General features: G+C 42.2%; 1 protein-coding gene across 1 annotated transcript in view; it reads right to left on the reverse strand.

Moving 5' to 3' along the window:
* The window catches only part of LOC146347366 (glutamate decarboxylase 1-like), a 51,674-nt gene that overhangs the window by 19,345 nt on the left and 20,155 nt on the right, over window positions 1–12,174 (reverse strand). Inside the window, exons 3-7 of the mRNA XM_084848133.1 lie at window positions 11,387–11,629; window positions 9,063–9,153; window positions 5,438–5,550; window positions 4,057–4,172; window positions 2,518–2,597 (exon numbers count right to left, since the gene is read on the reverse strand). Of these exons, the coding sequence (XP_084704259.1) occupies window positions 2,518–2,597; window positions 4,057–4,172; window positions 5,438–5,550; window positions 9,063–9,153; window positions 11,387–11,629 (643 nt within the window). The remainder of the gene's footprint in view (window positions 1–2,517; window positions 2,598–4,056; window positions 4,173–5,437; window positions 5,551–9,062; window positions 9,154–11,386; window positions 11,630–12,174) is intronic.

Genomic DNA, 12,174 nt, shown 5'->3' on the forward strand with positions numbered 1-12,174 from the left:
AGACTCAAGCCTTAGATGTCTCTCCCCAACACACACACAATTAGAAATGCATGAGGGGTAGAGCATGGTTGAATCCATTAATTACACCCCCTCCGTTGCATCCCCACTGATGTCAGACTGCAACTTCCATGTGTTGAAGGATAACTTCTGCAGCAGGGACCCTTCTCTGCTTGAGTAGGCTCCCCACTCGATTTGGAACTCTAATTATGTTCTAAATCATCTGGTGAGCCCACATGAGCAGAAAGAGCTCCCTGCTGCAGCCCTTCAATGTATGGGGGGCTGTGGAGACAGGCAATGAAGATGCCACAGAGGATGTGCTTGTCCCCACTTTCCTGTAGGGATGGTGGAGAATTTCTCCACGAATCTTCGGGAGGCCGAGCGCCGAGGCATTTGGCCCCCTGAAAGTGTTGGGGAAATTCTCCGCTGGCCCCCCGGCCCCCACCCGGGATGGGACTTACCGAATGTCCCTCCCGGCGGCAGTTCAGCGGCAGTTCGGCGGGGGCGGGGGCGGCGGCCGGTCTCCCGACCGGCTGCCGCCGCTGCCATTACAAAATTAAAAAGTAAACAAAAAACAAAAAACACACACCCGTGATAGGCTACATGACGATTTACGTAGCCTATTACGGCTAGATTTCCAAAGTCAGCCATGATAGGCTACGTTAATCGTTACGTAGCCTATCGCAGTTTTTTTTCCCCACTTTTTCTTTCGCAGCCGGGGAGACGGGGCACTTCTCCCCGGCCTGAATTTTGGCCGGGCGAGGCGGGGCGCCTCCCCCCCCTTGCCTGAACTTTGGGGGGAGAAGCGAAGCGCCTCCCCCCCACCACGAAGCAAGCTGCGGGACAAGGTAAGTCCCTTTCATACATCCCTACTTTCCTGCTCACCTGGGGGCCATCTACACATCACCGCTTTCAACGTTCACTCCATCATTACTGCGCAGCATTGCAGCTGCGAATTAGCTTCTGCTGAGGTACATGCACGATGCACTGCAGACTTCTCCAACGGAAAAATATGCTGTGCCCTGACACATGGCTGTTAAAGTGAAGTAAACTGAGACAGTTGCACTGCCCTTTTTTTTACCATTATATTTAAATGTGCAGCTGCACAGGCACGTGATGATGGGGGTGCGACACTTCGGGGTTTTAGTGGCTGTTTTGTATTTTAGGGGTTCTTTTGTGTCTGTCTGTCCATCTTTGGTAAGATGTGGATAATCTGCCCCTTCATTACCATGCCAACTGTTTGTACACAATCACAGCAGCAGTCCTCCAGCCCTGCACTCTCACAATGGTTTGCATAAGAGGTACATGCCTACCCATCATTCCAAAATGGATCCCTCTAGGCTTCGGGTGTACCTCTCTGTTACTGCACAGCTACAAAGGACCAGGGAGGAATGGGGAGGAGTGAAAAGGCATCACAGAGTGACACAGTCACTAAGCATGTCTACCCCATGCCTGTCACAAACTGCAAAGTCAGTTAGAGGAAGGGACAGACAGCTCAGCTACCATGGTAAACCCACAGCAAGCTAAAATATCACAGCAAAACGCCTCTGCAGAAATCCACATTTGCCCTGTGAAAACCATGGTTTGGCTGCGAAGTGGCAACTGCGTCGTCTGTCCCAAAGGTCCTCGGATCACAGCAGCCCCGGAGTAAATGGGTCATGTAGATGGGGCCCTGGAAGTGAGGGTGGATTTTTTTATTTATTTATTTTGCATAAGGTTTCAATTGAGCCACTTTCCCTTCCTTCCTCTCAGCAAAAGTAATCTGTGTGCACTGCTTTGAAGAGGAACAAGGATCCACATTAGGGATGTGCAAAATCCTTTTTGTTTATAAATCTATTGATGTTCTTTATTATATACTTAATTCACTTCATTATTTATTTTCTAAGTTTGCATTCCTTTCATTATATATTCATTAAATTCACTTCCATTTATTTTTGTTTTTCTTGCTTATAGCTGCTATCTTTTTGTGATGGCCACCATTTTATTTTCCTAGAATGCCTTGGAATGACACAACACCTGGAGCATTCTGGGAAAATAAAATGGCAGCTGGCAGGAGGCCACCATCAAAATCAGCTGTTCTGCCCTTTGAGAAGGTTACCCTCTCCTCACCTGCACTTCTAAAAGATTTTTAGTGGAGTGCCCCAAAGAGGCCGCAGGTTTGAGAAATCTTTCTCAAATCTGTGAAAAAGTTGGCTACTGGATGCACAAGCTGTTGCACAATTAAGCCAGTTGCTTATGGAGATGTCTGTGCATTTAATTGCTTTGGGAAGTTGAATGATGTGCCGAGCAATTAAGTGAATTGCAGATAACATGCCTGTAATACAGAAAAACTGATTCCGACCTGCATTGAATAAATGGTACATTTCCTTTCATGGGCATGTGTTCCAAATATAGGAGGTCAGAAGGTGAAACTAACTGAAGAGATAACGGTTTCATACATCTCTACAAATCCACATCAGCAAATTGCATGAAGGGAGATACACATAAAAAGCATGCACTGGGAGCCATTGAGGACCTTACCTTTCATCACACTTGACAGCAATAACATTATCCATCCCGATTCCAAGAATTGCTGCAGCTTTCTTTACAGAATAATGGCTCTTAGATATTTAAGGATGAAAAGGTTAAAGAGAAGAAAACTCTCACAACATGCATTAGAGTCAAAAAGGTGGCTTCATAATTGGTTCTGTCTTAAAGAATTCTGAAAACAGATGACACTGAGCTTTAAGCCATTTTTGTTCTGTTGGCATCAGTGGGAGTGCAATTCAATTTAAATACTACTTAGGCTGCAATCCTATGCCTATTTGCGTGGCAGTATGCACCATTCTGCCCCACAAGGAATTTTATTTTATTTCAAAATAAAGTTAAGAATAGAAGTAACAAAAAAGAAGACATGTAGCAATACACTAAATAAATTAATGGGTTATTATTCTTAGTATATCATGGATATGCTTGTGGGACAGCTAGAATAAAACAGCTTAAGGAGAACCTCACTATATAGCATATGTAAGGGATATCTAGGCATCTGTACATAATCCTCTTTTAACTCAGTCGGTCTAATTTCTGAGTAGACATGTATAGGATTGCTCTGTTAAATAATTATATTGAATCAGATTGAAAGTCAAGTACAGTGTGAAACTGCCCACTGTAAAATTCTGTGGCTGCTAGTGAAGGGTGTCAAAATAACACCTCCATAACATATATAATCTCAAATCCTATTTTGTTCTACAGAAGAAAGTATAACTACCAGTTCATACAGTACTTATGACACTCCTCAAGTTATTAGTCTTCATTTTATTTTATTAAATCTTAGATTGTGAAATTGACATTGGGCGCATGAGTTATGTCAGACATGACTAACCTCCATTAGAATCAACAGAGATTAAGTTAGGAAGAAGATACGTGGGGGTGGAGCACATGGGCAATAACTACTCATAGGCTGAGATGGGTTCAAAATGGCTACAATTTTTATTGGTTACAGCTCACAGAGTTTGGTGTGGCACAGGGCAAGGATCCAATCACTGGGCAGCCCACATGCTAACCGATACCACTAGCCTGTGTGCTGTGATAACATAGGTGGGAGTGGCAGGAATCTTGCGCCTACCATGGTGCAAGCCAATACTGTGGGCCCATCCTGTAGCCTAGGTATCAGGGATACCAGCTCATGAGTTCGGCTGGGACACTGAAGTGACACCCATTATGCTTTATGGGTGGCCCTGGGGGAGCCCATCTGGATCCAGCACAATGCGTCCAGTGAGAACTTGCATCACAAATGTAGAACAATGCAATTTAATGACAAACTAACAATATTGCTACGAGGAAGGCAACCCCCACTCATCTCTGAGACCAACTGCAAATCCTGATAAAATTCCTTCCCAGCCTTGTCAACCGGTGGCTAACCTTTGTCCACGGCAAGGTAATGAGTGCTAAAACTAGGCAGAGTGGACAAGAAAGTGGGCAAAAGTAATAACATATCTTTTCATGATCTTTAGTTATTAAAAGGCCTTGCTGTCTATCACAGATAGTTTTACACAGACTTTCCTGCCTGTGCATACTCACATGTTCAGAAACAAAGAGTGCAATGTCTGGAAGGGCTGCCATGCCTTTGCTTTTAATCTCAGGGAAACGTTTATAGCGGGCAACTAAAACACTGTAGAGGTTTGACATACTGCCACCTAGACGACAAAGAAATAAATTATGTTTCCACTTGAATCATCTAGTCTTATTGGGAATGAATGGTCCAATCACAGCACCAGGCAGACCCAGTGCACAGGTTTGAGCTACCAGCTAGAGCTACTAGCTTTAAATAATTACATGGATCTATCTTACCAATTTATCTAGCAGTTCTCCAGATCAGGCAATTCTCTCAATTCCCCCCACCCTTTTGTGGTGATACACAGAAAATTGACCAATCCACTTAGGCACCAGTGCACATCAAAAGCCTGCTATATGGGCATAGCATGTATATAGCATGTACATATCATGTAGCTACCATGTACAGATGGGGGGACTCCAATAAACAAGGCAACAATAATGTGTCCATCAACTTTCAGTGTTTAGCATGGTGATGCAATGCATAATTTGCCTGCATACTTTTGTAACCTGTTGCAGTACTCCAGTGTCACTTCATTGCACCGATCCAGTAACATGGTTCCACACATGAATACAATTGGGTGCCATCCACAGGTAAATTGTTGTGGCAACACCGTAAAGTCCTTAGATGGCACAGAAATGGTTGAAAATAGGGAGTAGCATGGGAGGGCTGAGGATGACGTCTGAAAGTATTTTGGCTGCCCTGGAGCCTTTTGCATTGATGTAATCTACAAGTAAGAGCTAAGCTGTATGATCAGCAGGTCTCACATCATGTATATATTGCTGACCTGCACCACTTCAGACCTTAGTCAGGACATCAGATCAGATGTTTAAATATTTCCCCATATAAAACACACAAAGAAAACTATCATGTCAAGGACGGTATTTCTAGATCAGTCCTAGAGATAAAGATAATAGTTTGGATAATACAATAAACTAACTCAGCATTCATGGAAGGGAAGTTTTCCATCCCCTAATCCCCCCTGAAGCCGTCAAATAGCCTCTCTGGGGAGTTGGGAGTGGGTTTCCCCTGAACAATTTGGGATGGAATGCAGGGGGCAGCTAGAAGGAAGAGGGGATAGGAAATTTTCCTTCATGTCCTTAAGCCAACATAGGATAAAAAATCAATAGACTGGCAAATCAAAACGTTAAAGTTCTTAAAAGTTTTAATTTGCCCATCTAGCTATAGCACTTTCTGTCCCCAGCTTAAAAAATACATAACACAGGAGTACATTTTCTATCTAGACACAGACTATGTTCACATTCATGTTCAGATATAAAATGTCACCAAATGATCCATGTTGGTTCCTGGATTTGAAAAAGGCATAGTAGTGTTTTATCTACTTACCAGGAGAAAATACACCATCTGCTTCACTTTCTCCCCATCCAATAATTTCATGCATTTTCTTAAGTAGGATCTCCTCCATTACAATGAATACTGGAGCTATTTCATAAGTAAACCTAATAAATGTTTTAAAGCAAGTGACACACGATCATAAGAAAAATAAGAAGCACCAAAAGGAATTCAGATGAACTACTGGACAAACAAAAATAAATGAAGACAAATCGCTACAGATTTCCATCTCAGTCAAGAAAAAGAGAGTTGCTCACAGAGATATAGGTTTCTTTGCATGCACATGTGGCTGTAGAAACACATCTGGATTTGGTGTACATCTGCGCCTGTATCACAATGCTCATCCTGGCCCAAAGGAGCTGACTGGATGCATCTTTGGATGCACAGGTGAATGGCCATTCCCATCAACGAGCAAGTAGCTGTTGCTTCTGACGACCTATGCGCAACTAGACAGGAATTCAGGGCCCATGCTGTACCTGGCATGATTCCAAGATGATCTGAAATACTGACAGAGAGCAGTCCTATGATCCCTGGCTTGGAAAAACACCTTCTGAGGTCAGATACAGCACTCTGACCTCAGAAGGGGGAGTCAGAGATCCAATCTGAGACTCCTTGCAGCCGGCCGCACAGAGAGAACTACAATGGCTGCCTCTCTGAGGTCAGAAAATCAACCTCAGAGAGGGGGAAAAGTGGGCAGGTGGGTGGGGAGGAGACTGGAGAAGCCAGGGTAAAATTTATCCGGTGCCTCCTCCAGCCTCTTTCCCTCTCCTTCTGAAGTACCCTCACTAGACAGGCTGAAAAGCCCGTCTAGCAAAAATATAGGGGATCAGAGGATGGGGAGGCAAAGATCACCTCTGCCATTCCTCCCACCCTGCCAGCTTCAGCCTGGCAGGGCGTAGGATTCTCAGAAGCTTAAATATGGGATAAAAAGTTGACTGTGGACAAAAGCCTCAAAGACAAAAGCCTGCTATTGTCAATGTTAGGGAGCGCCAGCAAATGTTTTCTGTTCAACAATGCAGAGTGAACAATAACGTGGAAGAACGCTATGCTGCTATCTAACACTGAAGCACTGCTAAGTTGCCTTCCAGGTCTGTATGCACAGCTTTGCCCAGAAAAGTGATAGGAGCGTTTACCAGCTGGTCAGTAAATAAAGATCCCTGTACAGTAAGTACATAATAGGGTTCAAGACCAGAGGATATATAATTAAGTTTCCCCTTTCCTTTGATCAAAATGCCATTTTAATCATACTGCACCTTGTCCATGTGCTTTTGTCCCTTTAGCCTCTCTTACAGTCATATTGCATAGTTGTAGCCAAAATTCAAGTTCAGAGTGTAATAGCATTAACTAACTGTAGATGTATAGATGTTTTAATCCACAACAGTAAAGAGAAATGTTATAGTACGCTGCACAGGTCCAATGTGCACTGCTAGGCTTGCAAAGAACGTTTCGAACTACACCAAATATGTTCTATTAATAGAGAGCTGAAATGTCACAGTGCTCCATAGAAAGCAGGCAGAGATCCATTGCTAAACAGGAAATTTGGAAAGGGCCATTCCAGCAGCAATTATTACTGCTCCTGTTGAACTTTTGCCATATGTATGATTATCTCTTTCATGCTTTGGCTTTGAAGTTCTACTGAACTTCAAAAGCAGTTTGCTGTGCATTGTGGGTGCTGTTTGAGAAACATGGTTCAGAGGCCTTCCAGGCATGCAGAATTAGTTCCACTTTTTTAAAAAAATCTTGATGTCTGTCCAGAAAGCTCTCTCAGGACTTATTTCAAAGTGTCAAAACTGAATGGTATTACTCCCAGTGATACATTCTGATTATTTAATTATGCTACTCAGACCTGTATATGAACCTGACCAATAATTAAGATCTACATCTCCAGGTGGCCTTCCAAGCTTACATAGGTGAAGTCCAGGGAGAGGATGCTCTTAGTCGTGGCACCCTGTCTGTGGAATACTTTCCCCAGATGTGTCCATGACTCCATGGACACAACATTACTAGCATTTAGGTCCCTAGTTAAAACTTTTCTATCCATCAAGGCCTTTACAACTGAACACAGGTTCCACTACTGCTGTGTTTTATCACTTTATTGGCTGTTTCGGTAGTTTTATTGACATTAGTCTTTTATTTTGCTCTGCTTAAGGGTTCTTTTTTATTTTTCACTTGGATGATTTGTTGGAATTTTATTGGTTTTACTGTGAGCCACTTTGAAGATTTTGAAGTGGAAAAGTGGGATACAGAAAGATTGTAGTGGCCAGTCAGTGGACTGCAGTGAGCGATCTCTTCTGATGTTTGCGGGATGGTTACTTATGCCTCACCACAACCAAGTCACCATCATTCTGTGGGTTGTATTCAACAGAATGGTAGTGGAAAAAATATAAGAGGTGGCATTGTGCTAGTGCTTGCACAACTGCTAGTGCTTGCACAACTGCTAGCGAAACAACTAGCACAGCACGAGCAAAACCTATCCTCGTGAAATTGTAATGAGTTGTGGAATGGCTTGAGCAAGTAGTATCAATGTATTCAACACTTGCACAAAGATGAAAATGGGGTTTCCCCAAGTGGAAGAAACTCGCTAGCAGAATGGTACCATTGGATACAACCCAGTGTGTTTGACCTGTGGGTAGTGGATGACTTTGGTACAATGGGATCTCAATGGCTCTAAGTTGGACAAGGCCTACCAATACAAATATTAATACAAATACTAATACCAATTAAAACAAGTACAGTAACCTAGCTCATGAGGGAGAAAGAAAGAAAACCTGCTTCTTGCTATGCTAGTTTTTTATTGGCAGGATTGTGGTTGTTTTATCTGTGGTCTCTACCTCTGTATCTTTATTGCCTCTGTATTTTTATTCTCTCTCTTATTGAATGCATGGTTTTTAGATTCTATTGTGGTTTTAAAAATTGTTTGTGAGTTCCTCTGAGTGTTGCACTGTACTCAAAGCACAGTATATAAATGTCTATATAAATAAATAAATAAATGTAGGTTGATGTGAAAAATGTGATTTTCATCCTACAGTCATATCCTTTCTATCATCTCAGGACTCTACCACTTCATTTGTGTTTTCTTCTTATTAGCAGAAGCAGCATCTACATGCCATATCCTGCTATTTGTCCCAGAAGATGCTGTTTGCTGCAACCAGCACTTTTGGGAGCAAGAGTGAATTTAGTAGAGGGGGAATTTCCAGCTGGAAAATGGCATGGGGGAAAGAGTTAACTCACTCTTTCCCCATGCTGTGGTTCAGAGTTCCAGATCAGAGTTCCTGCAGGTGCTTTTTTGCTTTTTTTTAAAAAAGGAGGGTGTGTGGCATGTCTTAAGGATGCTTTTTTTAAAAAAAAAAACATGATTAAGATGATGTGCAGTTTAGCCATAAACTGAAGCCTTCATTATTTTAGCAGAAACTGGGCTCCTGTCTCCTTTCTGTTTGTTCTCTGTCTCTGAGACCAATATACCAGTCCTCCCAGTTTATTCCAAAAATGGTTAGTCTCTGCTTGCTGGATCTCCATAAGTTCTTTGCATTCTTAAAGAGCACTGAAAAGTAGTTTTGTGTTGCTGTTTTTACTTAAACCTCAAATTAATCTTGCAAAAATCTAAGATTACAGTACATACATGTTTGTGTTTGCTGTAGCTGTCAGCCATTCCCCGGCAAGCCCTATAATGTCAAGGCCACTGGAGAGTTGGTTGAAAAAACGAGGATGTCCTTAAAAATACAAATACGTTAAAACAGATCATTGTTTTGGAAGAAATGTTAGAAACGCATTACACTTCAACAGTTTCCAAACAGAGGTACAAGTAAGGATGGGAGAACTAGGGAGGCTCAAGCTCACTGAGATATTCTGAACTCCATTTCAAAGCTCAGTTCGCTTCACTCCCATTCTCCTTTGCAACCTGTTTCATTTGAATAGGGAAACGTGCTCATTTTGAATTGGAAAAGTGCACATTTCCATCCATATTTTTCAAAAGTGCGCACTTCCCCCTATTGACTAAACCATGAAAATACATATTTGTTTGAAAAAATGCACATTTCTCAAATGCAAACACAACTTTAGAAATGCATGAGCTTTTTCCGACAAAATGTGCTCACATTCAGAGTTTCGAACAAGGCAAGTTCTGATCCTTTACGAACTGAAACGAAATTCTCGTACATCCCTTAGTACAAATTCTCCACTGGAATTTAGAATGGAAAGAAAAAGGAAGAAAAAGGAAGCAGGACTGCTATAGAGCTGGATACCAGGCATCAAAGGGTTACTACATAATTAGACAGTGCCATGAGGCCTGCATGGCATTTTGTATGTGTGTGTGTATGTACTGAGAGGTACGGCAGCTGCTGTGGGACAAGGACACTGCTGTGTTATGTGTATGCACTTTAAAATATGCATACCACAGAACCAGAAATGACTATAACAAAGGAGAGGTCTTCTACATAGTTCTTCTATAGAGGGAAATTCCCTTCCTGGTTTAGAATTGTTGTTACTGAAAACACCACCAGGGTGGGGTGAGGAATAGGAGGCACAGAAATCCTGCTCTTTTCTCTGTGTGCCTCCACTAAACCTAGATTGGAATTGTTGTCTGAAAAGTGACCACGAGGGAGCATATATTTTAACCTATATTTTCATATGTTTTAACTGTATATGTTTTAATTTTTGTAAGCCGCCTTGTGTTCCAGTACTGGGGAAAAGGCAGGGTATAAATATAATAACAATAACAATAGCAATAACAATAACAATATAATTCCATCATGTGCAGTCTGAGGTGATCCTGTCCAGATGCAGGCTTACTACCTCATTGTGAAGAACTAGGTGTACATCTCTCATTATGCCACAAACATGAGCAGAACCAACACTTCCTTTAGAGGGCTTGAATGTACAGGACTACATTTTTCAGCATGGTGTCTCAAGCTTGCCTCCTTCCTCCTTGTGGTTCTTCTGTTCATTTCCCTTCCAATACATCAGGGGTGCACAACTTGTGGCCTAGGGACCACATATGACTTCCCAAGGTCTTTACTGTGTGTGCACGCGCACACACTCTAGGGTGCCCTGACCTCCCCACTGCCACCAAATTTCCTACTGCCTGTCCTATCCACTCCTGCACCCAGAGATCTTCATAGAGATTACTGGTGTGTGTGTGTGTGTGGCCCCTGAACTAGCATTACATGTTGCCCTTGGCGCCAAAAAGATTGTGCACCCCTGCAATACAACATCGGACTCTGCAGCTTCCTCCTTCAACTACTTCTGCTACTATGCCACCCTCCCCTAATGACTCCAGAAGATGAAGGATCTCAAGTTCGTGAATACAAAGTTCATGAATACAAAGAGCGAGGGGAGGAAGGCCATCAGTGTATACATCACTGAAGTAAGTGTAGAGCTGGTTAAAACACTGTGTAATGCTCGTCCCCTCCACCACACATGTAAAGTGATATGTGGATGGGAAATGGCCATATAGGGATGATTTGTGTAGTATTCCACCTTTAAGGAGGATGGGGGAGAACACATATGTTTGGTGTACAACTGTATGTGCAAAGATCCCTTATCACATGTTACTTTATGTGCATGGAGATGGGGAGGGGCATATGTACTCCTCTACCAGACGAGTATATGAACTGAGCCTGTACCTACCCTGAAGGCAGAAAGATTGAAAACCACTGTATTATGACATACATATACTGTACAAAAGAACATAAGAAGAGAGGCTGACCTACTCTAGCATCCTGTTCCCTACAGTGCCAACCAGATGCTTCTTTTGAAGCCCCAAACTAGGACATGAAGACAAGAACCTTCTTCCACTGTTGTTGCCCAGCAACTGGTATTCAGAGCAACTGGTATACTGCCTCTGCCTCTGAATCTGAAGGTTATAGATAGTATGACTAGTAGCCATTGCAATCATTTTACATTTCTTTAAACAATGCTCTATCAACATAATATGCCATTTGTTACCTGTTTTAACTCCATATTTCAAGGTATCCCTACAATCCACAAGTATTTGTTCCAAAGGTTCTGGTTGATCAGAGAGTTCTACACTGAAGCCTTCCAGCCCTTCCAAAAGCTGATGAGGGTGATGAAAATCCAACACTTTACTCTTTCCATCATAGGTCTTCTTTATATAACTCATGAAAATATCCACCACTTCATGAAGGAAATGTTCTGTAAATTCCTCTCCATTCCGAGCAGGCAGCAGGTCTAGGAGAATAAAATCCCAAGGAAGTTATCTTTAATAATTTAGGATTCAGGGGGACGCATGTGGCAAAGGGGCTTTTCATAGGGTTCCCACATTGCAAGGGGTTTCCCCCTGTACCTTTAAATCTGCAGCTGAAGGCTGAATAGGGAAGCAATTTTGCTTCGGCTTCTTTCACCCATTTTACTCCTGGCCTGCCTACCTATGGATTTGTTTGTTTGTTTTACAGATTTACCAGCTGCCTTTCAGGATAAAAATAGATCTCTAGATGTGCCTGTGAGTGCAGCAGGTGCAGGTCATGGCTTTAAAGATACAGAGGAAATCTCCAGGTTACAGTCTTAAGTATCTTCTTTTTGCAGTATATGGATGATTGAAGAAAGGAACCACATAATAGAATGCTATATATGCTCTTTAGCATTTGTTTGTAATGAGAATAAAAACTGATTCTCACTATATTTTGAACGTGGCGATATCTTTTAGCAGAAGTATTACTACATAATTTTCACAAAAGAGGCCTTGTGTTGTGTTTCTATTTTTTGTCTTAATATTT

Source organism: Heloderma suspectum, chromosome 4 (assembly GCF_057233095.1).
Source record: "Heloderma suspectum isolate Gila_16-S chromosome 4, 16-S_ref, whole genome shotgun sequence".
In the NCBI taxonomy this organism is placed as follows: Eukaryota; Metazoa; Chordata; class Lepidosauria; order Squamata; family Helodermatidae; genus Heloderma; species Heloderma suspectum.